Genomic DNA, 27,436 nt, shown 5'->3' with positions numbered 1-27,436 from the left:
AGAGCTCTGCTGCACCATATGTGGGTTAGCATCCTGGCTGGGGATTGAACTCAGGCCACTGCAGAGGGCATCACAGTGGTAGGGCTGAGACTTAACCCCTCGGCCACCAAGGAGGCCCCCACCCAACAACTATTAACTGAACATCTGGCCACTCCAGGAAGCCCTATGTGGCCCTGTCAAGTGTCCATATCAACCACTTCAGCTGATTTCACTCAACATCACTGCATCCTTATCTGAAAGAGGGTGTGAACTCCCTACCTTGGGTCTGTAGAAGACGTTCTGCACAGACAGCATGGACACGATGGTCAGCATTTCTTCACTGCAGCCCAGGTGCACAGACATGATCAGCATTTTGCACAGCATTGGCTCCAGGGGGAATTCTGCCATCTACAGGGAGAAGAAGAAAGTACAATTGCTTCCCGTGGAAGACCCATTTGAACTGGCCTGTGAGAGACACCCTCCGGCCAGAGTGGGAAGCAGACCACAGGAAGTTTACCAGAGCATGATATGGGATGCCTGTCTTTATTAGAAGAATGTTGGTTTTTTATCTCCCAAGTAAACCCCAAAGGAATGCATGTGACCAAGAACATGACCACTGTTGAGGCAGTCAGCTTTTAAAGTGAAGGTTAGATTCAATTATATACCTTGAGATAAAAATCTACTGTGGAGAGAATTCCTTTTTCTGTAAAGTACTTTTTAAGTGTTAGTGAAAAGCCCAGGTTAAAAACAGGCATCTGTAATTGTACTCAAAGTTTGTCCAGGGCCTCAGTTTGATTCTGTACAGAACAAAAAGCAAGGTTGGCTAGCCAGGGACTCTCCCCCAGAGCACCAGAAGTTAAGTCTGTCTCCTACCCTGCGACCCAGGCGAGTAAGGAGGCCCTCGTCATCCAGGGCCCCCAGCGTGTACAGCTGCTCCATGGCTGTGATCAAGGTCTCCATTGGTGGTGCGTCCATGAAGTCAAAGGACAGCAGGTCATTGATACCCATGGCCTAGGAAGGGAGGGAGAAAGCAGGTGAAGGCAGGCTCAACCATGCAGTGTCAACATGGAGGAAGACTACTTGTCACTCTCCTGTTTCCTCAACTGCAATAAGGGAGCCACCAGGCAAGATTAGCAATAACTTCGAGGTCTGGGTCCCACAAAACCCAGACTATTAAAAAGCAAATGCTTTCTGGGCCTCCCTGGTGGCGCAGGCGGTTGAGCGCAGTACTGTGAAGCTGTCTGAAGCCTCTGCAGTGTGGGTTCAATCCCCGGTTGGCCGCGGAGATACCCACATGGTGTGGGCAGACCTCTCCTGTCTTGTCCGCTGCTCCCCTCAGCAGTGTATTTCAGTCAGTCTGCCTGTTCTGTTGCCTGCTCTGTCTCTGGTGAATCTTCTCACCCTCCCGCACATCTGGCCTGTATCCCAGTTCTTGTATAAATAAATAAATCTTTAAAAAAAATTGACAAAGGACTTAAATAGACATTTCTCCCAAAAAGATAAACCAAGGACCAACAAGCACATGAAAAGATTCAACATTACTAGTAATCAGGGCAATGCAAATCAAACCCATGAGATACCACATTAGACTCACTAGGATGGCTAAAAACAGAAAATGAAAAGAACTGGCAAGATCAACAAGAATCCCCATATATTGCTTTTGGGAATGTAAAATGGTGCAGTCACCGTGAAAAATAATTTGATGATTCCTCAATAAATTAAACACAGAATTAAATATGATCCAGCAACTTCATTTCCAGATATATATCCAAAAGAACTGAAAGCAGAGACTCAGATACATGTACTGACGTTCACGGCAGCATAATTCACAATTGCCCAAAGGAGGAAACCACCCACATGTCCATCAAGGGGTGGACAAACAAAATATACATGATATACATATATAATAAATATGATCCACTCTTAAGAAAGAGATGAAATTCTGACACCTGCTACAACATGGATGAATCATAAAAACATTAAGTAAAATTAGTCAGATACAAAAGGATAAATATTGTATGATTCCACTAACAGCTAGATGATGAAAAAATTCTAGACATGGTCAGTGGTGATGGATGCGTGACATTACAAAGGTACTTAATGCCACTGAATCTACATTTAAAAAGGCTGCAATGGGGGCCTCCTTGGTGGCGCAGCGGTTGAGCACTGGACTGCGAAGCTACCCCATAGCCTCTGCAGCGCCGGTTCGATCCCCGGATCCCCGGCCACCGGGTGAGGATCCCACATGGCGCGCAGACCTCTCCTGCCGTCTGCTGCTCCCCTCAGCAGTGTACTTTGGTCCTTCTGCCTGTTCTGTTCCCTGCTCTGGCTCTGGTAGATTCTCTCACCCTCCCTAGCTTCTGACTGTACCCAGTGCTTGTATAAATAAATAAATAAATCTGTAAAAACCAAACAAACAAAAAAATAAAAAAATAAAAAGGCTACAATGGGGGACCTCCCTGGTGGCCCAAGGGGTAAGCACTGCACTATGAAGCAATCCGCAACGTCTGCAGCCCAAGTTCAATCCCTGGCTGGCCAGAGAGAAACCCATATGGTGAAGTAGACCTCTCCTGTCTCACCCACCGCTCCCCTCAGCAGTGTATTTCAGTCCATCAGCCTGTTCTGCTCCCCGCTTTGTCTCTGGTGAATCCTCTCACCCCCTCCCCTACATCTCTGGCCTATACCCCAGCTCTTGTATGCATAAATAAATAGATGTTAAAAAAAAAGGTTACAATGCTAATGTGTTATGTATACAATTAAAAAAAAATTAGCTTAACTGTTTCTTGTATAAATCTAGGAAGTGCCTGGTACCCTGATCCTGATACATGGTATCAGGGACATGAAGATGACTAAGATGTAGTCCCTGCTCTCAGAAGTCACAATGGTGAGCGACATGGACATGGAACCATGACAACCCAGTGCAATCTGCGTGCCTGGCAGAGTGGGTATTCAATACACTTGCTAGCTAATTGGATGAATAAAAGAAATGACTGAATGATGACTATCCAAGTGTGTGTAATGGGTGCTGTGGGAGGACCTAAACTTGCTGTCCTCCAGTAAAGTGATCGTGACCATAAACACAGCAGGTGTTCAGTAAATGCCCACTGGATGAATAACAATGCAAGGAATTAGGTTAACAGTCAGTAAGCACTGTGCCAAGTGCCTTTACCTGCGTATTCTCATTTATCTTCACATTAGTCAGTTATCACCTGCCCCACCCCATCCCTGCTCCTTGTAGAGAGGATAAAGAGCAGAGTGTCAAGGAGATAAATTTGCCAAAGACACATGGCTTAGAGTAGAAGTTTGACCCACAGATGTCTCTCTGTATGCCCTGGAGAGACTGGAGCAGGTTTTTTTCTGAAGCTATGATTTAGCCTCTTTTACAATGACTAAATAATAAATGACAACTGGCACTCTGCACCAGTAAAGTGCCAGGGCTCCAGGGTAGCATCAGTGTTGGGGCAGAGGGGGAGGATGCCATCATCTGGGAAATTACTCATGCAGTTCCCCTTGCCAAAAGAGAATGAAGGTCCTCACCGGGGACTGAAAAGCAGTGATTCAGAATGGAAACCAAGCCCCCATGGGGCCAGTCTGAAACCTGTACTGACAGTTCCCTGTAAAGTTTTTGGATTGGGAGTTTTGCTTCCGTTGTAAAAGATGAGAATTGGACTTGAAAGCTAAAGGGGTTAAGGGAAGTGAGTTTTTCCCCAGTTTGGCACCGATTAGATTTCTCTAATTTCCTTTTAGAAACTGCTCCTAACTAAAATCTCTTACAACCAAATATCCTGCTGGCTCTTATGGTTAAGAAAAAAATGTGTGTTCACGGCAGACATGCCAAGTTAGTCCCAGACCCGTGGTGGAGAGGCTGTGATCACAGCCACTTACATTTTACTCTAAGGGACTGCTTGCATGAGGTCACTGATGTATTGAACAAGGTTCATAAAACTGAGATTCACTGATTAAAGCCGTAAGATTGGAACCTTTCACCAATCCATTCTAACAAGTCAGTGATGCCTACCTTAAGAGAGAGCACTGTGCTTGCTAAGTTGGTTCTCTGGATTTCTGGCACATTGGTGGTCAGCATCTCATCTCGGTAGGCACGCTCCGTGTACAGCCTATAGCACTTTCCTGGGCCTGTTCGGCCAGCTCGGCCAGCTCGTTGTTTTGCCTGAGCCTAGAAGGGAAGGGACATAACAGTAAAATAAATATCTTTTAAAAATAGCTTAACAGCTATACTGAGGAAATCTGTTAAAAGGAGGGCACTGAGGACCTAACAAAATCAGAAATGTGATTTATTTCACTTTCTTTAGAACTATTTCCAAGACTAGCAAACTCACATCATCGCCTCTCCATTTACTCAACATGTCAGCTGATTGTTCAAGCAAGGCAAATTTAAGAAAGGGGAATGGGGGCCTCCCCGGTGGCGCAGCGGTTGAGCGCTGGGTTGCGAAGCTGCCCGCGGCCTCTGCGGCGCCGGCTCGATCCCCGGCTGCTCCCCGGCCACCAGAGGAGGGTCCCACATGGCGCGCAGACCTCTCCTGCCGCCCGCTGCTCCCCTCAGCAGTGTACTTCGGTCCTTCTGCCTGCTCTGCTCCCCGCTCTGGCTCTGGTGAATTCTCTCACCCTTCCGCGCTTCTGACTGTACCCAGTGCATGTATAAACAAAAACAAACAAATAAATAAAACATGCCTCTATTAAAAAAAAAAGAAAGGGGAATGGAAGAAATTTTGCAAAGATCACAGAAATATATCTTTGAAATATTGTAGCACAACATAAATGAGAAAACACAAAACAAGATGACAAAATACCACCCCACAGTTATAACCAAAAATATAAGTGAACTAAATAAATTGATTTTAATGAGGGTGCCACAGCTGTTTTAAAAATCAGGTTTGAGATACTCAATGACAAAAGGAAACGTTCCCAAGTGAAAAAGTAAAAGTTACAAAGCAAGACAATTCTAATTTTATTTATTTATTTATTTTTTAAGTGGTGTACAGGCCAAGTCGTCGGGGTAAGAAGAGTCACCAGAGGGAGTGGGTAGTAGAACAGGCAGCTGTACTGAAATACACTGCTGAGGGGAGCAGGGGCAAGAGGTCTGCTGCGCCATGTGGGTTGCATCCCGGCTGGGGATCAAACTTGTACCGCAAAGGCTGTGGACAGCCTCACAGTGCTGCGCTCAACCCACTGCGCCACCAGGGAGGCCCCAATTCTAATTTTATTTTTAAAAATTGATGTGTAGATATAAACTAACAGAAGGAAAAAACTTGGGGGAAAATACCCTTACGGTGACTGTGGCTAACTGATGGAAGACTTGCAGATGGAATTCTATTTTCTTTATCAAATATTCAATATTTAACATGTACTATCTTAATCAGGAAAATTTAATAATTAAGCAAGAAACACACAAAACCACAAATTAACTAGACTACCAGAATTGCAAACACTTCTGAAGAAAGTTGGGCGAGAAAAACATCAAATGATGACAGAAGTGTTAGCAGGATTATGAATTATTTTTTTCTTCCTATTTCCCAAAAAATAATGCAATATTGGGGCCTCCCTGGTGGTGCAATGGGTTAAGTCTCAGCACTATGAAGCAAGCCACAGCAGCAATCACTGCAGCATGAGTTCAATCCCCAGCCAAGGAGCTAATCCACATGGTGCAGCAGACCTCTCCTGTCTCCCCACTGCTCCCCTCAGCAGTGTATTTCAGTAGATCCACCTATTCTGCTCCCCACTCTGTCTCTGGTGACAATCTTCTCATTCTGCCCCTCCTCCCCACTTCTGGTTTATACTCCAGCTCTTGTATGCATAAATAAATCTTTAAAAAAAATAATGCAGTATTACTTCTGCACTTAGGGGATTAAGGAGCTAACTTTTGAAATTAAATATATGTGTGTGTACCTAGTGTACGTATACATATATAAATTATATATATACATATATAATCATTTAGCAACAGGTTGCTAGGGAATAGTAAAAAGCAATTTTGAAAAAGGCTGTTTTCTGACAAAACTATCTGTCTTACAAATAGGATCAGGATTTACAAATTGCTATGCCAGCTCCAAACCAAAAGATGGAGGACAAGACACTAACCACAAGTCAGGTAACAATCACGCGCCATGACAGAATCTACAGATGCGTCCCTCCACGTCAGGAAGGACAAGTGTAACTAATTTCTCAATTACTGTGAGTTACACATACCACTCTAAGGAGAAGTGGTACTGAGCACACATACAGGTTCAAATCCTTGTCCATCAGCTGTGTGACTTTAGGCAAATCACTTAACCCTTCTGTGTTTCAATCTCGTCATATGTGAAATGATAACACTACCCCAAAGGATCGATGTGAGAATGTAATGTGTGAAAGCAGCTAAGACAGTGCCAGGCACTTAGTAAGTTCCTTGCCAGTGTCAGCAATTACTTCAATTTCTAAGTAAAAGTAGCCTTAGGTTTTTAAAGATTATGAAATACTATTATATAAAATACTAAGCATTGTTATAGAAGTTAATTACAAAATAATGAACAATATATAGAAGTGTAAAAAAATGCATTTCACTCATTAACACAATAACCAGAAGCACCAGCCAGAAATAAACTTGTCTAATGTTCCGACTACATGTTCTCAGTCTAAAGCACACCTTGCCCACACACACTGCACAAGTGCATGCCATCTATTTTTTTTTTTAAGAGTAAAGAAACTTTTTTTTAAGTTTTTTTTTCTTTAAAGATTTATTTATTTTTATGTAAGAACCAGGGTATAGGCCAGATGTGTAGGAGGGTGAGAGGATTCACCAGAGACAGAGCGGGGAACAGAACAGGCAGACTGACTGAAATACACCGCTGAGGGGAGCAGTGGGCGAGACAAGAGAGGCCTGCCCCACCATGTGGGTATCTCTGCAGCTGCCGGGGATCGAACTGGCACTGCAGAGGCTGTGGACAGCTTCACAGCGCTGCGCTCAACCGCCTGCGCCACCAGGGAGGCACCCATACCATCCATTTTTAAACAAAAATTGGATTATACTGTTCATGCTGGTGTTTTTCAAATAATACATCAGCATTACAAGCTTCTATCATTAAATATAGATACACACCACTATGTTCACGCCATGTTGCATTCTACAGCATGGATATACCATATTTTATTAAACTACTACTTCCCCTCTGGAACCCATTTAGAATTTTTCCAAGTTTCCTCTAATATAAACAAACAATACTTTAGTGAACATTCTTTTCTACTACCTTTAGATATATGTTCCACCACTTCTAACTTTTAGATATATTCCTAGAAGTAGAACTATTAGGTTAAAGAGATGAACTTTACCATTTTGGTTACAATTGTGGCCAAGGTGCCTTCAAAAAGGATGATCAGGGAGGGCCTCCCTGGTGGTGCAAGGAGTTAAGTCTCAGCATTATGAAGCTGGGGTTAAGAACCGCACTATGAGGCAATCCGCAGCCTCTGCATCACGATTGCAATCCCCGGCCAGCCAGGGAGCAACCCACATGGCAAAGCAGACCTCTCCCATCTCGCCCGCTGCTCCCTTCAGCAGTGTGTCAGTGTGTCAGCAGTGTGTCAGTCTGCCTGTTCTATTCCCTGCTCTGTCTCTGGTGAATCTTCTGCATGAATCCTGCATCTCTGGCCTGTACCCCAGCTCTTGTATGCATAAATAAATAAATCTTTAAAAAAATTAAAAAAAAAAAGGATGATCAGGGGGCCTCCCTGGTGGTGCAAGCACTGTGAAGCTATCTGCAGCACTGTGAAGCTATCTCAGCACTGTGAAGCTATCTGCAGCCACTACAGCATTGGTCTGATCCCCGGCCAGGGAGCTAATCCACATGGTGCAGAAGACCTCTCCTGTCTTGCCTGCTGCTCCCTTCAGCAGTGTATTTCAGTAGATCTGCTTGTTCTGCTCCCCACTCTGTCTCAGGTGAATCCTCTCACTCCCCCGCCCACAACCTCTGGCCTACACCCCAGCTCTTGTATGCATAAATAAAAATGAATCTTAAAAAAAAAAAAGGTGATCAGGTTATTCAATTTCTTATAATTAAGGCATGAAATTATTCCATAATTACCAAAGAAGCACACAATCATTCCATAAATTATCCCCAGATAGCCATGGCTACCTACAGCACTTTTAAAGACATACTCACACCTAATCTCTCGGATCATCCAGAGAGCTGAGATTTAAACTTATAAGCTCACATTTTAGGGGCTTTTTATTGTGAGACACTACTCTAAATATTAAAAACAAACATAAACTCTCCCTTAGCTCAAGAAAGCACCCAGTATCTTAAAAGTTCATCTTTGAAAATAAAGTTCAAAATACAAGAACAAAAAATTTCAGAATCCCAGGATTTTCAGGAAAGCTGTTGATAAAAGCAACCAATGGGCCTCCCCAGTGGCGCAGCGGTTAAGCGCTAGGTTGCGAAGCTGCCCGCAGCCTCTGCAGCGCCAGTTCCATCCCCGGCTGCTCCCCGACCACCGGAGGAGGGTCCCGCATGGCACGTAGACCTCTCCTGCCGCCCGCTGCTCCCCTCAGCAGTGTACTTCGGTCCTTCTGCCTGCTCTGCTCCCCGCTCTGGCTCTGGTGAATTCTCTCACCCTCCCGCGCTTCTGACTGTACCCAGTGCTTGTATAAATAAATAAAATAAAATAAAATAAATCTTTAAAAAAAAAAAAAAGCAACCATACCTGAGAAATAGGAGTCACCACGAGCTGGTCAATCCCTGTCTTGGAATTATACACTTTCTGCTTCACGAACCCAGGGTCTACCACATAGTAGATGCCGTCGATGGTCAGCGATGTCTCTGCAATGTTGGTGGCAATCACGACCTGCAGGCGAGAGGGACACAGCCAGACTGAGCTACCCAGGCTCAGTCCTGAGGTGTGAGATGGGACTCCTGAACTCAGTCATCTCCCCAAAGGAGGGTTCAGTTATATTCCTCTCTAGACAATTAGATAGCACTTAATCTCAGTTTGGGTGCAAAAAGTAGGGAAGGGGAGGGGGCCTTTACCTTAAGGGTTAGGTTGGAGGGGGTGGCACCTGAGCAGTGGAATAGGGAAAAGCTGAGGCAAATTAAAGCCAATTTCATTTGGCACTAATGGCTACATATCTCATTTTCTAGATCCAATGTTGATTACTACAATTTTAATTTTCCAGCACCCTGGGAAAGAAGAGATTTCCTGGTATCACATGTGCCAGTGCAAAATGAGATTTTCCTTCTCCCATGGGGACATCTGGACTACAAAATGGGCTGTTTGTATATGTGGAACAAGAAGAAGGGTTTTTTTTTTTCTGATCATAAAATGAATCATGAGGCGGGAGAGGCATTTCACAATTTGTATGCATGCAGCAATATATGTGATCTAGAAGATTATTGGTCTCAGCTTGGCACTGCCACTGTTCCTGCACCCAGAGGTTCGGCTAATAAAACATGATTGCTTTGAAAAATCATTGCTAGGAGGCACCAAAACAACTTGCATCTTACTGGCCCTGAAAAGGCAGTACCTGTCAGAGCCACAGAAGCCCTGCTTAGAAAGACCAGCCCTCAGGAACAAAACAAAGGACTCGCCACCTCTCCCCTGTAACCTGCTCCTCTCCCATGTTTCCTGCCTCAGCACCATCTTCCATCCAGCTGCCCGTGCCAGAAACCTGGGAGTCATCCCTGACTTCCTTCCGGCCTCTTTCCCTCTACCTCCAGGCACCCACTAAGTCTTTTCTCATTCTAATCTTTAATGTTATTCAACTCCATCTGCTTTCCATTCCTAAGCATATACTCAGAAGAAATAAAAACACGTTCACACAAAAACTAATAAGTAAATGTCGATAGCAGCATTAGTCATATAACTACAATGTGGATACATCTCAAATGTCCATCAACTGATGACTCGATAAACAAGATGTGGTATATGCACATTTTAGATGTAAACTATTCTGTAATAGAATATTACCTGGAAACAAAAATAACTGAAGCATTACACATGCTACAACATGGATGAACCTTGGGTAGAGTTAAGTGAAAGAAGTTAATCACCAAGGACCATACATTATGCTATTTATATGAAATGTCCAGAACAGGCAAATCCATAGATAAAAAGTAGATTGTTGGTTCCCAGAGTTTGAAGAGAAGGGTGAATGAAGGATGATGGCTGCTAAAGGGTACAGGGTTTGTTAGGGAATGATGAAGAGGTTCTAAAATTAAGTGTAATGTTCAAAAGATTATTATCAATAACAGTTCACAATTCTGTGAATATACTAAAAACCACTTGCATGCTTTCAAGGAGTGAATTGTATGTTATGTACACTACATCCCAATAAAGCTGCTAATTAAAAAAGAACTTGTCTCCTTTCTCATCGCCTCATACACAGACTTACTTACACAATCCCTTCCAGCTACTGGGACTAGGCACCTGCCTGAAATGGCCACACCTGCTTACCTCCAGGCTGTAACAGGCTGTTCTGTCTACTTAGAATGTGTGTCCTCCTGCTCTTACATGGATGAACATGTGTGTGTTCTTCAGGACTAGTGTAGGTGCTTACTTTCTCTAAGGATACTGGTGGGGGCTGCTCCCCAGGGTATTCAGAGCATCAGTACCACTTTCACACTGTATGTTAAAGGCCGGTCTACTAGGTGAATGTCCCACAGCAGATGGAGGCCTGCTCTCAGATTGCAGTCCTGTGTCAACCCCAAAGTCTAATAGGTGCTAAAACAATATTTGCTGAATGAAGGAAAGGGGGCAGGGGTCACCTACAGGACCCTCATTCTTTAACAGACTGGTTGGACTACTTTCCAAAACATAACAAACATGACTGGCATACTCCTAAGTAATCCCCACTGAGCCAGCTGTATATACCACATGGCTTTAGAGCACACAGGGCTTCATTTCTGTCCAGAGGTACCTTTCTGCTGCCAGGTGGAGCTGGGTCAAAGATCCGTGTCTGCATCTCACTGGGAAGAGCAGAGTACACTGGAAGGATGATAAGCTCTGGAACATCAGGTCCCAAGGATTTCATTCTTTCATAGAGAATCTCACAAGCAGTATCAATCTCTTCCTGACCAGTCAGGAAGACAAGAATATCACCTAAGAAGAGAATGAGGACATTAACTTACTTTCTGACCCTGTGTGTTCTATATAAAGGCCATCGTGATATTAATGGAGCTCCAAATGACAGAAACAGACTCATATTCTGACCTCTAATAAATCAAGGTTTTTAGCTTTCCATGTTGTTTTGTTTTTTAATTTTAAAAATTTTGTGTCTATGTTCAAATAGGTACATTTAAGCCCTGCACACTTTTATTTACAACATGCAAGCCTGAGACCTACAGGGAAACCAATATTTAAAAGGTATTTTTAAAAAGATAAGCGCAGGGCCTCCCCTGGTGGCGCAGCGGTTGAGCGCTGGGCTGCGAGGCTGCCCGCAGCCTCTGCAGTGCCGGTTTGTTCCCCGGCTGCCAGCGAAGGTCCCACACACACACAAAAAAGATAAGCACAAAAGATACCCACTTCAGGATACTGGCCTAAGAGGAAAAAATGCCCTTTGCCTCTACCTGGTGGTTCTGTTAAATGGATCTGCATGACAGTGATCAAGCTGGCATCCAAATAATCTGTCTCAGGTTCCTTTGTGTACAATATTTCCACTGGATATGTTCGGCCTGGGATGGTAAAGATAGGAGCTTCATAGAAGTATTGAGAAAACTTCACTGCATCCAAGGTGGCCGAGGTGACAATCAGCTTCATGTCCTGTCGTTTCTGAACTGTCTAAAGAGAAAGGCAATGTGGTTCACCAAAAAGCACCATCCTAAAGGAACAACCGCACAAACCCAATCCCAGAATTCAGTTCCCAACAGGTAGAAGAGGCCCACCAAAGAGGACCTGGTTACCTTTTTCAACAATCCAAAAAGCACATCAGTGTGAATCGTCCTCTCATGCGCCTCATCCAACATGATGATGGCGTACTGCGTGAGGTCGGGGTCAATGAGGCACTCTCGGAGCAACATCCCATCTGTCATGTACTTGATGACTGTTTCGGGGCTGGTGCAGTCCTCAAATCGAATGGTGTAGCCCACCTAAAGCAGAACAGAAGCTGAAACCCTTGGATATGAACCTCTCCTCTGTGCAATCACTAGGCAAGATTTCAGCCCAGCTAGACTATTATCCATAATCTTAATAGATAAGAACGTTTTTGTACATCTTTGCACATTTTTGACCAAGACACACAGTGATTTCCTCATAGTAAGATCTGCCTTGGACTTGACCTTGACAAGATCAATAATGACAAAAAAGAAATCCCACCCCCCACCCCCGAAGAAAAATCTGAGCTAGAGATCTGGGCCCTTACATTTTTCTTGTGGTGTTTCTTCACTTCCACTCACCTCTTGTCCTAAACAACAACCAAACTCTTCTGACACTCTTTTGGCCACTGACATGGCTGCCACTCTCCTGGGCTGGGTACACCCAATCTTGCCCCTGGAAGTGTAGCCTGCCTCCGCCAGGTACTGAGTGATCTGTGTTGTCTTTCCAGATCCTGTCTCTCCGATAACAATCAGGATCTGATTATCATGGACAGCCTGAAACAAGAAAATAAAAATACAGTCATAGAACTTGCCATAAGTTACTCTGTAGTAAAATAATTCAAGCTTAGGTGAAGAAGATACAACAGAATACGTGTGGAGAGATTATAACCAGGGTTTCATTTATTTTTAGTCATGCATAGAAAAAAATGTTAGTGGTGATTTTTTTTTTAAAAAAGGATCTCACTTTTTTTTTTTTAAGATTTATTTATTTACACAAGAACTAGGGTATAGGCCAGAAGCACAGGAGGGTGAGAGGATTCACCAGAGACAGAGCAGGGAACATTACAAGCAGAGCAACCGAAGTACACTGCTGAGGGGAGCAGCAGGTGAGACAGGAGTGGACTGCTGCGCCATGTGGAAATCTCCATGGCCAGCCGGGGATCGAACCAGTGCTGCAGTGGGTGTGGACAGCTTCACAGCGTTGTACTCAGCCCGCTGAGTCACCAGGGAGGCCCAGTGGTGATTTTTTATGTGCGATGTTCTTTCTTATCTTAATTGCCCTATGTATGATAGATTTAAACTTTCAACGTTTGGGTGTTCTTTAGAAAACACAAATTTACTTTTCTTAATTTATTAGCTTTCTTACATTCATAAAAACAAAGATGAAGCTGAAAGCATAAGCCATTAGTTACCACAGATATCCCCCCAGATATCTCTGATACCATAATAAGTATTTTCAAGTATTACATACATGTGGTTGAAGAATTCAACAGTAAATTTTTTAAAGTACAGGAAAAGGGCCTCCCTGGTGGTGCAGGGGCTAAAGACACAGTGTTATCACGCTATCGCCAGCGACTGCAGTACCGGTTCGTCCCCAGCCAGCCAGGGAGCAACCCACATTGCACAGGGAACAAACTCTGAACTATATCTTTAAGGGGAAAAAGCAAGATGCAGAACAATGTATATAATGTCACCATCTAGAAACACACAGAGTACATATCAAACATAGTGTGTGAGGACATATATTTGCACTTGCTTGTATATCCACTTGCTGCAAATTAGTAAACTCAATTGCTCGGGAAGGTTTGGCAGTCTTAAAATCAGATCTTGAGAATATGGAAATAAGTACCCAAAGTGAAGTCCCTGCCAACATGGCACTGCTAGCCAAACAGCCCCATTTTTCTTACTGATCAGAGCTGTTGATTCGTGTGACACAAGACTCCACCCACTTGAACTGCTCTAGGGTCCCCCATTTCAAACAGATTTACTTCCCCATGCAGAAAAAAATGTATAGACTTATACACATATTTTAAATAGCTGGAAATATTTTGCTTTTTTCTATCTCTGTTGGAAAAACCACTTCAGGGGCTTCCCTGGTGGCACAAGGGGTTAAGCAAAGCACTGTGAAGCAATCTGCAGCCTCTGCAGCACGAGTTCAATCCGGCCGGCCAGGGAGCAACCCACATAGCAAAGCAGATCTCTCCTGTCTCGCCCGCTGCCCCCCTCAGCAGTGTACTTTGGTCAAATCTGCCTGTTCTGTTCCCCACTCTGTCTCTGGTGAATCCTCTCACCCCACGCATCTCTGGCCTGTATCACAGCTCTAGTATGCATAAATAAATAAATCTAAAAAAAAATAAAAACCCACTTCAAATATGCACATACCTAATTTCATTTTAAAAGTCATCCTTCTTTCTCAGAGGGAGGGAGGGAGGAGCACAGGGTGACTGAGGTAATGGTGCATGGGTGCATTAGTGAAGGAAACTCTATGGGGTCTACACTTGAGGGGATGGGGGGAAGCAAATATTGTTTAAAAATGAACAATGATGTAAAAAAAATTAATATAAAAAAATAATAAAAGTCATCCCTCTTTTGAAAACACCCTGCTCCCCACACCAATACATCATAAAGGGGCTTCTCACCTGGACCAGCTGCTCCTTGAGTTTGTAGATGGGCAGGCTCTCTCTCTGCTCAATGATTGACATCTGGGTCTTTTTCCCATAAGAAGCTTTGTTGCCCCCAAAAGCATGCTTCTTCCACTCAGGAATGTCATTGGGCATCATCCCAATGCCTCTCATGTTGGCAGCAATCTGCCGGCCTTCCGCTGGGAAGGAAAACAGGAAACTCGGTATTGTCCTCAAGCTACCTCATTGCCTCTCCCACACAATCAAGAAATTGTATTTCTCAGGTATATCCCCCTACCTGCTCCCACCACACTCAAGCCACCCCCACCCCCTACAAAAGCCTCCTGATTCATCTCAGGTGTCTACTCTTGCCCCCTCTAATCCATTCTGAGGGGCCCTCAATAATCCTTTGAAAATGCAAACCTCCCCTGCTTAAAACTTAGTATTTCCCAAAGTGCTTTAATTGAACACAATTCCTAATGCCACTAAAAAAGTCCTGGTGTGACACACCTCATCGCCCACCCCCTCACAGGCTGCTCTGTGTACACCACCTGCACAGACCTCCTTTCAGGTCTGCTTCCCCACCTCACAATCCCCGCACAGGGCCAGTCCTCAGCTAGGAACACAGTCCCTAGGCCCCACCTCATCCCCCTTTGAGAGACTAAGTTCTATTTATCCTTCAGGTCCCAACTTTCCCAGGAAAGTGACCCACCACAGCCAACCATAGTACCTATACTTCTTCACATGGTATCAGTCACAATTTAATTAGTTATTTGCTAATTACTTAATTCATATCCATCTTCTCTACTAAACTGTAAGCCTCATAATGCCAGGGATCCTGTTTTATTCATAACTGTATCCCCAGCTGCCTAACAAGTTAGTAAGTATTTGTTATGACTATATCCAACAGTTAATTGTTTACTACACAAAGGATTATATGAAAAAAGAAGTTTCAATGCTATATTATCTTTAGAATAAAAAATTTTGTTATTTAGAAGGAAAATTCAGCCAAGCTAATATTCTTACCAAAATTACTAAAACATTTTTGGTTTTAAACATCTAGTTTAAAAAAAACAACAACAACATACTTCAGCAGGAGGGGCAAACCAAATCACTGAAGCCAGAGTTAAATGTTCAGTATGTGCTGGCCGTGCCAACTTCTCATGTGCTTGAATTTTAAAGTACACACACACCACATCCCAAAGGGTCCTACCATCAGGCAGAGGATCAACCCAGTGTTTGTTGAGTCCCATGGGAATAGAATCCATCTCAGCTTCCCGCTGGGCCTGTTTGAGTTCTCGCCTTTCTTTGGCCAAAGCGCTCTGCATCATCGCTGCTTGGGACAGAGAACCATCTGGGTTCTATGCAGCAAAGGAAAAAGAAACATCAGAATGGGATTTTAAAATGCATTACATGTGTAGGAAATAAAATGTAAGATGTTAAGCCACTTGAATCTAAGAAGAAAAACTCAATACAATCTATCAGACCACATGATAAAAAAACTGATAAACTATAGATAGAATACTTGGAGAAAATGATGACAACAATAAGTCACTATAGGAATTAGAGCTGTTTAGCTTCAAGACGAGAACCCCAAGAGAGACAGGATGCTGCTATCTTTAATTGGATAAAGGACATTAAAAAAGGTAAGAATTCTCCTTATGGTCCCAAGAACTAAAAGCTAGACCACTGTAGATGCCTTGTGATGACAGATTTCAGCTCCTCCTAAAGAAAAACTAATGACCAAATCCAGGTAAAGATGGATAGGCCTCCTCAGGGGCTGATAAAGCCCTGCCACCACAATGTCAGGTGTGTGAGAGAAAACACATGGGAGTAACTGCAGGAGGGCACACAGGTAGATTACTACCATTGCGTGGGTGGTTGCACTGCAGACCTTTAAGATTCTTTTTCCATTCCCAAAGTTTTATTGTAGCTATTCCATGAATTCTTGCTTGAATTCTCATTGCTCTACAGCTAGTGCTTTCTATTGAGGATCTGCCCCAGTTGGTCAAATGAACCCTTCAAAGCTGCCTGTGAACCTTCAAGGTAATGATTCCAGCTATAAGGCCTGGCAAAGGCAGTGATATTTATCTCTGCTTCCTCCCAAAACACATTAAAATGAGAGCTCATAAATCAAATAGGTGAAGGCTATTAACTTAACTTGTTAAGCTAATCCTCCTAGAGCTTCAGCTACAGTTAGGACTGCTTCCTGTGGCCAGAGTTCTGCTTACACAGATCTAATAACCTGCTCTGAAAAACTGTTACTCTAAGAAGTTCACATTGGAGGGCCTGCCCTGGTGGCACAGGCGGTTGAGCGCAGCACTGTGAAGCTGTCCGCAGTTTCTGCAGTGCTGGTTTGATCCCAGCCGGCCAGCCAGCGAGGGTCCCACATGGCACAGCAGACCTCTCCTGTCGTGCCCGCTGCTCCCCTCAGCAGTGTTTCATCAGTCTGCCTGTTCTGTTCCCTGCTCTGTCTCTGGTGAATCCTCTCACCCTCCCGTGCATCTGGCCTGTACCCCAGTTCTTGTATAAATAAATAAATAAATAAATCTTAAAAAAAAAGTTCACATTGGAGTGAACTTTAGGTTCTAGGTTAAAGTTCCAACATTTCTCACCTTAACAATTTTAATTGGGCTCATGTCCATGCTTTGCTTGGTGTGTCCCCTTAGGAATGGAGGCTCTTCCTCAACCAGTTCAATCTCAAGATCCTCATCTGGAAGTCCCACCAAAAAAAGAATTAGCCAAACAAAAGCAAGAGAAAAATAACCTATCATTTTCACCAAAACTAGTCATTTTCATGGGCACCAGCAATCTCTGTCAAAGATAGCTCCCAAGGTCAAAAGGACAGCAACGCAGGAAATTCCAATACGAGCAACTATTTGCGCCACACCCAATCACTTCTAGGGCATTTGTGCTCCAGTCCAAAAACTGATCAGAGCTACTTTCAAAAGAAGTCTGTGGAAAATGATATTAAGATATTTACAATCCAACTTCACTATAGAGTAACTCTTGACCCACAAAACAGTAGTGAAAAAAAATTAAGTTGGACAATACCAAATGTGGGCAAGGATGTGTAACAATGAAAGCTCACACTTAAACAGCAGTATAAACTGGTACAAAAACCTCAGAAAACAATTTGGACGGAAACTGGAAACTTGAACACACATATTCCTCACTACCCAGTAATTCTATGTATTTAGGGAAAAAATAAGGTGTTATTTAGGCAATAACAGGAATTTAACAGGCAATAACAAAAATAAGGCAAATACAGGAATTTCATAATTATATTATTCATAAAGATAAAGATAAAAAACCCATATGCCCATCAAAAGTAAAATGGACAGGGCCCCCCTGTTGGCACAGGGGTTAAGTCTCAGTGCTATCAAGCTATTGCCAGCCACTGCAGCACGTTTGCACTGGAATCTGACCCACATGGTGAAGCAGACCTCTCCTGTCTCACCTGCCGCTCGTCTCAGGAGTGTATTTCAGTAGATCTGCCTGTCCTGCTTCCCACTCTGTCTCTGGTGAATCCTTTCACACCCCCCGCTCCACCTCTGGCCCATACCCCAGCTCTTGTATGCATAAATAAATAAATCTTTAAAAAAAACCAGAAAATACAACATAGATAAATATCCAAAGAATGATGATGAACGACCAAAAAAAGACTAAGCAATATGTTTAGTGGCAAAATACCAAAGTAAAGCAAAGACAGACTAACACAAAATTTAGCATAGTGGTTACCAAAAAGAGAAAGAAGATTTAATCATGGGGGTATGTAGTAGCTTCAAAGATGTTTATAAGCTTCTACTGAAGCTGGGGGATAGATGTGTAGCTATGCCTTTATTTTGTTATATAAATTAGGAATGGCTCTTTTACAGAATTTATTTCACAATTTTAAGAAACTATTAATGGGCTGAGTTAAAGGTTGCTTTCAGGGCAAACAAAGATAATCTATTTGGATCCAAGATTCTTTTTTTCTAAAGATTTATTTATTTATGTGTACATGAACTGGGGTATAGGCCAGAGGTTGTGGGGGGTGGTTAGAGGCTTCACCAGAGACAAAGTAGGGAACAGTACAGGCAGATTAACTGAAATACACTGCTGAGAGAGCAGCGGGCAAGACAGGAGAGGTCTGCTGCACCATGTGGGTCAGCTCCCTGGCCAAACTCATACTGGGGATAGCTTCATAGTGCTGCGACTTAACCCCTTGTGCCACCAGGGAGGCCCCAACCCAGGATTTTGAAAACAATTACTAAGAATTTGAGATCAAATGTACTCCCCAATATACGATTATAACTTTTTATGTTCTCAAAACTTGTTATAGGCAACAATGATGACAATATGTAAACATTTACCAGAAAAGTAAATTTTCTTGCTTCCATTATAGAACGATCCTTGTTTTTTGAGAGATGAGTGGTGAGACTCAAGGAATAAATTATTCATAACCACTGGGTAAAACTACAAATAAACCATCCAGTCCAGGGGCTCAACTTGCTAATTATCCCCCCAATGCATTATCCTGTTCAGTCCAAGTGGCTACTTACCTTCTTCATCATCCACTTTAGGGAGGATGCCAGTCTCTTCATCAAAGTCTGGGAACTCTTCTTTGGAAAGGACATTGGCAGCAATCATCTAACCAAAGGACAGAAGGTAACATCTGTAACCTGCTAGGATTAAAATTCTGCTTTTGCAAGGCAGCTAATACAAAGGTTTCATATAAGAAACCAGGAATTTTTCCTAATCTTGACCTGGGATTGCAGGACCTCAAACATCACATATCCCATCCTTGGGGGTGACAACATGGTGCCCAAAAGCATGGGCTCAGAGGTCTCATACCCAGGCAGTTATCTGCCCCTTCCCTTGTTTCCACAGCACTCTGCACACTCGCTATATGATATACAAACCTTCACAATTATCTGTTTCAACCTGTCTCCTCCACTCCACTCCACTCCAAGTTCCTTAGGGTGTAAACTACCATCTCTGCAGCCCTGCATCTACATGGTGCCCAGCACACCCACGGTTCTCATGTTTACTGGTTCTCATGTTTACTCTCATCATTACTGGTGAATGATGAAAACAGAGCACTTCTATAGCACTTACCACATGCAGGCATTGACCTAAGAGCATCACTTTTATTAACTCATTTAAGCCCCACGCTGCCACCACTGGCCCTGTTTTACAGACGAGGCAGAGCCACAAAGGGGTAGAGTAACTGGATCACACAGCTAGAGAGTGGCCAGAAGTCACCCCCAGCTATCGTGCTCCAGGCCTGCACACCTAACCACCATGCTCTGTGTTGAATGACCATGTGGCCATAAAAGTGAATGGCTCTGCCAATCCAGAGGACGTAACTGAAAGGAGTTAGGAGGAAGGGAAACAGTGATAAATGAGGGGTTAGACACACATGCTGGTACAGGGAATAATATAGGAGGAAATATATAACTGAGGTTTGGGGCAGGAGCCCATTGTTAAAGAGATTCTATGTCCTGGGATTAACTGGCCTTGCATTTCCAATTTTGGAACTCCAGCATATAACATTTCTGTGACAAAAACCAAAGGAATGGCTCCAACCTGTTTGATCTCCCACTTCTCTGGGTCAGAGATGCGGGTAAGGCGCTTGCGCTCCAGGGAGTCATCCTCTACTTCAGGGGCACTGACAAGGGAAAGGTGAGTGGGTCTGTCTGGATTCCGCATCGAGGTCTCCTCATTGGTCTCCCCAACAAGATTCCGTCGTCGATTTGGGTTTAGATCTTCTCCAGTCTCTTGATCAACATCCTAAGGTACAAAAACAAGGACACTAACTCACTGTCCTCTTATGTTTCCTTGACTATCAGATATGGAAGGAGGCTAGGCATCTCACCCACCTTCATGCTCAGACTGGTCTTGGTCCCAGTAAAGGACAGCACCTTGACCTTGACCCTCTGGCCTTTGCTCACCACATCAGCCACATTGGCCACACGGCCTTCTCGCCGGAGCTCGGAGATATGCACCAAGCCTTCCCACCGCTTCCTGAGGGAGAGTCGAAGACATTTGGAGCATTCCTAAAAAATACCTTTTCCCCAACCAATGTTCACCCTCGTGAGAAAGGAATAAAAATAAATGGTCTTAAACTCAAGAGGAAAGTATCAAGAAAGTGGTCAATTAATAAAATAGTTTTACTATTCTCCCAGAGAAACTAAAAAATGTGGTGAGACCACAGGGCAAGAAAAATTCTTATCTGTCTGAAATAGCAAAAGGACAGATCTCCTGAGGGCAGAGAAAGGAAGAAATGCAAAAAATCAAATTCTAACAAGTTGGTGAGGCTGATTTGACTAAAGTGTCACATTTACCATACCCATGTGAAAACCCCAAATAATAAAAGAAATTTTGCCCATCACTGGTGTGAAAGAGGAGCCCCAGTCCCTACCTCAGTCCCTCCAGCTGCACAAAGCATCCAAACTGCATGATGCTGGTAACTTTGCCATTATAAATGTCCCCGATGGCGGGCTCTTCAGGAGGAGGGCGGTCCACATGCTTATCCCGCCATCTGTCCAGATTCCTCTCCCCGTACTTGTCTCGGTCCTTCCTGTCTTTGAGTGGACTCTGACTTCTGCTCCTGGATCGATATCTAGACTTCCCTTTATTCCTCTCCCGGGTCCTGGAACGTGACCGAGAGCGGGACCTGTGTTTCCGCTTGTGGTCCCTGTTGCGGTCTCTGTCTCTGTCTCTATCTCTGTCCCTGACTCGGTCTCGATCTCGGCTCCGGCTTCGGCTCCGCTTCTTCTTCTTTGTCCTGTCTCTAACAAATCAACAAACACCTGTTTGAAAAAGAAACCAGGCCACTTTCATCTTTGCGTCCCCAAGGACCCAGCACAGAGCCATGCATATGGTAGGTGCCCTCTAAGGGTGGCACTGAATTAGCGTTTCAGTAACCATGACATTCCTGCAGGCCAATAAAGGATGAAGCCATAAGCATGTTCAGCCTCCTGACCCAGCTTTCTATCTTCTGTACATCTTATGATTTACAGCATAAATACTCTTGACAGGGAGCAGTGAAAACAGATTCAAGCATAGGATGCATGGCCAGTACAGATGCTGTAAACTTGCTTGGCTGGTCCACAAAATTCAACTATTAGAGTATCCTAAACTTCCAAAGGGCAGGACATCCAGGACAAACCCCAAAAAACCCACACAAATAGGACAAACCGGTGTTCGGTGTCTCTCTGCTTCTCCTGGCCTGCTGCACTGGGCATTAAGGCCTCCAGTTCTTTTAGGACATCCACGGCAACTTTCACATCATCCTCATCCAGCATGGTCTACAAGGGCAGAGCCCAGAAAAGTTAGGAGAGGGGAAAAAAAAATCACTCAAGAATCTACATCAGGTGCCTCTACAATTCTGACAGCCCCTCCCTACATCACTGACCACCTATGCAAAAGCAGTTGAGGAAGGCAGAAATTTCCAACACAATTCATGGCAGAGGCTGCTCAGGGAGTGAGCAAACACTTTCATTTTGAAAAATACAACAATGAAGGCAAACTTAAAGTCAGAAAAAAAATAAGACAAAAAAAAGGGCTGGGGTTGGGGAAGATGCACATATAGTATAAATATTCTCAAAATGGTATCAGTACCCGAACGGAGGGGTTGTCTGGTTGGCAAAGAACTGGAAAGAGTTCCTTCAGCTTTTCTTTTTCAGTTTTGGGTTTAGCAACTGGATCTTGTTTCATTAAAGAGCATGAAAGAATAAAAAAAAAAAGGATATTTAATATTGTTAATGGTTAACAAAATAACTTCCACATTAGATTTGCATCAAACCAAAACAAAACCCGGCATTTTGCTACACATAACCCACACACATTACCACAAATGCACTTTAATTTTCTAATGACCTTGATTATAAAACCCTCAACAAATTACAGGGGTACGTGCTGGCAGGAAGAATGCATTTGTACTCATTTAGTTATTGTGTCTTATAATTTTAATTTTGTCTTAAGTTATCTGAAAATTTTTACTAGAATATTTATTTGCTCAGCAGCTGCTAAGAGGGAAACAAATGCAATTTAAAGCATGTTCACAACCTAGACCACTCTGGAACCTCAGCTCAACTCACAGCTCCACTCACCTTTGCTTGTGGAAGGTTTTGCTGGGGGCCGCATGGTTTGTATGAGACGCAGCAGGTTACTAATAAGAGAATCCTTTGAAGAGAAACAAAACAAAAATTGTCAGCACCTGAATCAGAGCTTAATTACACTTAAAAAAGGGATGTCCTTTAGCGAAGGGTGGTTATGCACCTGTATTTAACTATTTAGAACAATGAAACATAGAAACATAGTGTGTCAAACTGCTGTAGCATGAACCTAGTGGCTTCAGAGAAAGCTGATATTTAAGCTCTTGGGGGAGTAAAGTCAGTTAATTCCCTTCAACCAGTTTATTGTCCATGGTTTAGAACTCCCTCTAAAACCTAGTTCATGTATGAGCCCCTGATTCACAGAACAGGAACGTAAACACCCATTAAGACTTAATGATAGAAATCCTGCCTCATTTACCTTGAAAGGAGTCACACCATCGTTTAATGGCAAGAAAACATTATGAATTTTAATGGTTTATTTGACTGGTATGGACAAATTATCTTCTTTCTATATCAATACCTATATTAAATCCTATCAAAATATGACATTATAATTAAACAGGTGTTTTGACACATACCGTAAACTCTGCACCATTTTTGACCAGAGAAGCCTTAAAAGTATCAAAGGTGGTATTTTTCTCAGCAAGACTGATCACAAATTCAGCTGCAAATGAGAAAAAGAAATCATAACAAGAATGAAGACTTGAGGGCCTCCCCGGTGGCGCAGCGGTTGAGCGCTGGGTTGCGAGGCTGCCCGCAGCCTCTGCAGCGCCGGTTCAATCCCCGGCCGCCGTGCAAGGGTTCCACATGGCGCGCAGACCTCTCCTGCTGCCCGCTGCTCCCTTCAGCAGTGTATCATCAGTCTGCCTGTTCTGCTCTCCACTCTGGCTCTGCTGAATTCTGTCACCCTCCCGCACTTCTGACTGCACCCAGTGCTTGTATAAATAAATAAATAAATCTTAAAAAAAAAAAAAAAAAAAAGAAGACTTGAGCAAGAAATCAGTTTCAAATATGTTAAAGACTTTGTGAACATGCCAGGCACCCTACTAAGTGCTTCACATGGGTTATCCCCATGATCCTCACCACAATCCTCAACACTGGTAGGTAGCAGTATTGGCCCTGTTTTAAAGATGAGGAAGCTGAGAGTCTGAGATGCTGACCTACCCAATAACAGTTGGTGGAGCCAGGACTAGCACCCAGGCAATCTGAGCTCAGAGCCCATATTCTTTAGAGAAATGTGGTGGGAGAGGGCCTCCTTGGTGGCACAGGCGATTGAGCGCTGCACTGTGAAGCTGTCCGCAGCCTCTGCAGCGCGGGTTCAATCCTGGCCAGCCAGGGAGATACCCACATGGTGCAGCATTACCTCTCCTGTCTCGCCCACTGCTCCCCTCAGCAGTGTATTTCAGTCAGTCTACCTGTTCCCCACTCTGTCTCTGGTGAATCCTCTCACTCTCCCATGCATCTGGCCTGTACCCCAGTTCTTGTAAATAAATAAAATAAACCTTAAAAAAAAAATGTGGTGGAAGAACTAAACCACGTGGCTAGATGTGCCATACTCAAAAGGAGTCAGTACACCAAAGTAGTCAGTAGCACATTCACACTGCAGCCATCGTTAATCAGGATGTGAAATACAAAATTACATTTGAGGTGTCCATAAATTAGTTGTAATAGATTAGTAAAAACAAGTTCATTGTTAAAAACAGGTAAAATAACAATACCGATTTAAATGATAATCCATGAAGGTCATAATCAAAAGAATCAAGTAGAAAGACGCATATATTTATCTTTTAGTTGTTAAATCCAACCCTGGCAATTTAGTTTCAATAAAACAATGCCATCTATCACATTATCTAGTATTTTTAATGTCACTGGTTTTCTAATTCTGTGTTTAACAGTGTGATGTTATGATTTATAATAAATATTTGTAGTTTTGTAAGAGGGTGGTCCCCAGAAAAGAGGGAGGTTCCAGGTTCCCTGCCCCACCCAAGGGAGGGTAGAGCTGAACAGGGAGAAGAAAAAGCTGGAGAGAAGACTGAAGAAAGGAAGCAGGATGGAAAGCAAGAAGGAGACCTGGAGGAGGCACATGGAGCAGAGAGACATGTGAAGAAGGTGCACTTGCTTTTTTGGTCCTGGACTGGTTGAAACAGATGTGGGTGAGAGACCCGTGGGGAGGTTAACAATGGCAGCTTTTATCTTGATTTTATTTATTTATTTGTTTGTTTGTTTGTTTTGTTTATACATGCACTGGGTACAGTCAGAAGCGCGGGAGGGTGAGAGAATTCACCAGAGCAGGGAGCAGAGCAGGCAGAAGGACCTAAGTACACTGCTGAGGGGAGCAGCGGGCGGCAGGAGAGGTCTGCGCGCCATGTGGGACCCTCCTCTGGTGGCCGGGGAGCAGCCGGGGATCGAACCAGCGCCGCAGAAGCCGCGGGCAGCTTCGCAACCTAGCACTCTACCGCTGCGCCACCGGGGAGGCCCTTTTATCTTGATTTTGATTTTGCTGTTTTCCTCCCAGACATGTCTGACTGTTTTTGACCCTTTTCTATGGGACCCCACCAGAAGGTGCTTTAGACTTGTGGTTTTTGGGCCTTGCTCTGGGCGAATCCCATTTGGGTGGACTTTTACCCACCAGGGGATGGGTAACTTCGGGTGCTTGATATGGAAATTATATTCTTTGTCTTTTCTATATTGCACACTAATTATATTAAAGTTCCTTTCCATTAAAATTTTTATATGTTTTGTCTTGATGCGGCAGATGGCAGAACCTATTTAGAGCAGGTAGGTTTGGGGATTCTGGGGTGCCCCTCTCCCTGCCCTGTAACAGATTTACTGTATAAGTCAGTCTTATATAAACTTAGTTATGTGTCAACATTTTCAAATGATGCCATTTTAGAAAGGATTACCCAACACCTAAATATTATTGGGCTCATATTATGATCTCTTCTGTAGATGTATCGTAAAGCAGGGGTCTACTGTAAAGAAAAAGAAACTTAGGTCCCAGAAATCTTATTCTCTACTATAGTCCTAATCCCCTAGCTCAAGAAATTATTTGCTAAATGAGAGAACATACTGCTCAAATCTCAAAATGACAACAATGTCACCTCACTATCATTTAAAAGAAGGAGAGTCTGAGGAAAATTCATACAGGACACATTTTGCCTGGCAGGCAGGAAAAAAGTGAGTTAAAATATCCTGACTACAGGGCATCTTCCTAGGTGCTATTTGCTAACCTTATGAAGAACATACTATTATCCCCACTTCTTGGATGAGAAAAACAGCTTCAAAGAAAATAAGTATTTTACCCAAGGTCATACATAAAACTTCCCTGTCTGTCCCCTTTCCTTCCATCCCTCCAATTGATGACTTCATCTTCATTTAGAATATCAAAGTCACATGGAACTCTCTTCCTCATCTTCTTACCACCAATCTCTAAACCCATTGTACTAACATCCACATTCTCTGTCCTCCTTCCTGTTAAAATAGATGAAGTACACCAACACCTATCAAAGGTCAATCTCTCCACTCTGATCTCAACCACATTCATCCTTTTGTCTTCACAGGGACTCCACCTGCCCAGCGCCTTAGCTTGAGCACACTCGCCTTTTCCATTTCCTCAGTTTGGGTTCTCCACATGAAGTTTGCCCAAAAACATCTAATAACTGGTGTTTCAGAGACAGTATAGAATGGAAGGTTAAGAACACAGTGAAAGGCACAGTGACTTAAAGAGACTTGAATTCCAGACCAGGCTCACGCCTGATGAGAGGATTACTTCATTACTTAGGGCCTTGTGATTTTAATCTAGAACACATAACGCTATTTCACGGTGTAGTGTGAAGATCAATATTGTATGTAAAGCATTTATCTGGCATATAATGAGAACCCAATAAATGCCCTACCATGATTATCAACATCATTATCATTACACAGCTGTTGTCGCTGGCTGCTCCTGCTGTTTGACATTAGTTATCTGAGGGTGAAAAACAAAAACGAAACGAAACAAAAAAAGCAAGCAGCGATGGCCGCTCCGGATTCACTGACAGCTCTGGGAAACGATTTAGAACAGCTGGGTCTGGAGGGCTCTCGGCCGCCCAAGTCTCTGTGAGAGACCAGAGAGACAAACAGACACGCGACACACATTCAGTCACCAACCCCTTTCTCATTCCGCGTCCCTCGACCCCAACCGCAGAGACCTCCCCGGGCTCACCCAGATCCTTGTCGTTGATCCCCAAGTGATTATCCAGCTCCGTGCAAACCTTCGACACCAAAGACAGATACTCGAGCTTGGCGAGTTCTTCGGCGGGGCCTAGCTCCGTGCCGATGCCGGCTCCAGCCAAGGCCACAGCCACAGCCATCGCCACGGCTTCCCCCGCCACCAGGCAGGGGGCCCTCGGAGATACTCCGGCCCGGCTCCAGGCTTCACTTCCGGGTCAGCGTCCGTCCCTTTTGTTTACCGTAAATTCAAAACCCCAGGCCCTTCTCATGACGTATGACCGGAAGGATCATAGAGATGGGACAGGAAGTGCCTAAAGAAGGGACGGCGGAACTACTCTGCACGCCGGCGGCGCCCTCTACAGGCCAGCGCGCGCCCTAGCCTCCGGGGAACTGCGCTCTGGGCGCAATCCCGCCCTCGTTGGCAGAGGGCGGCCGCGGCCTGCGCGAGGGGCTCCGGGCGCAGGAACCCGACTAAGTCTGAAAAAGGCAAAATTTGCTTTACAGTGGATCCGGTTGTCCCTGGGGCTTTTCCTCTGCGTAACTCATTACGACATCCAGCGTAAGCGACTCAGTAACAAACCTGCTACACGGTGGAATCTAGTTCTGTCATTAACTCCTTTTACCGATAAGGAAACTGTGGCTTCCATTACCCAGCTGAGTGACCTTGGGCAAATCACTCTGTGGGGCCTGAGTTTCTCCTCTGTATATGCAGCTCTACCTGGGC

At 43.9% G+C, this 27,436-nt stretch overlaps 1 protein-coding gene across 1 annotated transcript in view; it reads right to left on the bottom strand.

Annotated features, from left to right (window-relative positions):
* The window catches only part of DHX8 (DEAH-box helicase 8), a 29,344-nt gene extending 2,387 nt beyond the window's left edge, over positions 1-26,957 (bottom strand). The window contains exons 1-20 of the mRNA XM_037491527.2: positions 26,705-26,957; positions 23,079-23,164; positions 22,495-22,567; positions 22,004-22,089; positions 21,581-21,690; positions 20,802-21,173; positions 20,260-20,404; positions 19,967-20,170; positions 18,940-19,027; positions 17,011-17,108; positions 15,609-15,756; positions 14,414-14,595; positions 12,354-12,548; positions 11,862-12,047; positions 11,529-11,739; positions 10,880-11,061; positions 8,671-8,811; positions 3,998-4,153; positions 853-990; positions 259-387 (exon numbers count right to left, since the gene is read on the bottom strand). Of these exons, the coding sequence (XP_037347424.1) occupies positions 259-387; positions 853-990; positions 3,998-4,153; positions 8,671-8,811; positions 10,880-11,061; positions 11,529-11,739; positions 11,862-12,047; positions 12,354-12,548; positions 14,414-14,595; positions 15,609-15,756; positions 17,011-17,108; positions 18,940-19,027; positions 19,967-20,170; positions 20,260-20,404; positions 20,802-21,173; positions 21,581-21,690; positions 22,004-22,089; positions 22,495-22,567; positions 23,079-23,164; positions 26,705-26,852 (3,078 nt within the window). The 5' untranslated portion in view covers positions 26,853-26,957. The remainder of the gene's footprint in view (positions 1-258; positions 388-852; positions 991-3,997; positions 4,154-8,670; positions 8,812-10,879; positions 11,062-11,528; positions 11,740-11,861; positions 12,048-12,353; positions 12,549-14,413; positions 14,596-15,608; positions 15,757-17,010; positions 17,109-18,939; positions 19,028-19,966; positions 20,171-20,259; positions 20,405-20,801; positions 21,174-21,580; positions 21,691-22,003; positions 22,090-22,494; positions 22,568-23,078; positions 23,165-26,704) is intronic.
* Positions 26,958-27,436: the final 479 nt, after the last annotated feature.

This window comes from Talpa occidentalis, unplaced genomic scaffold (genome assembly GCF_014898055.3).
Source record: "Talpa occidentalis isolate TD23 unplaced genomic scaffold, MPIMG_talOcc4v2.1 talOcc4.7, whole genome shotgun sequence".
NCBI lineage: Eukaryota > Metazoa > Chordata > Mammalia > Eulipotyphla > Talpidae > Talpa > Talpa occidentalis.
Note: the sequence above shows the minus strand (reverse complement) of the source record. Positions and strands in the feature narration are given on the sequence as shown.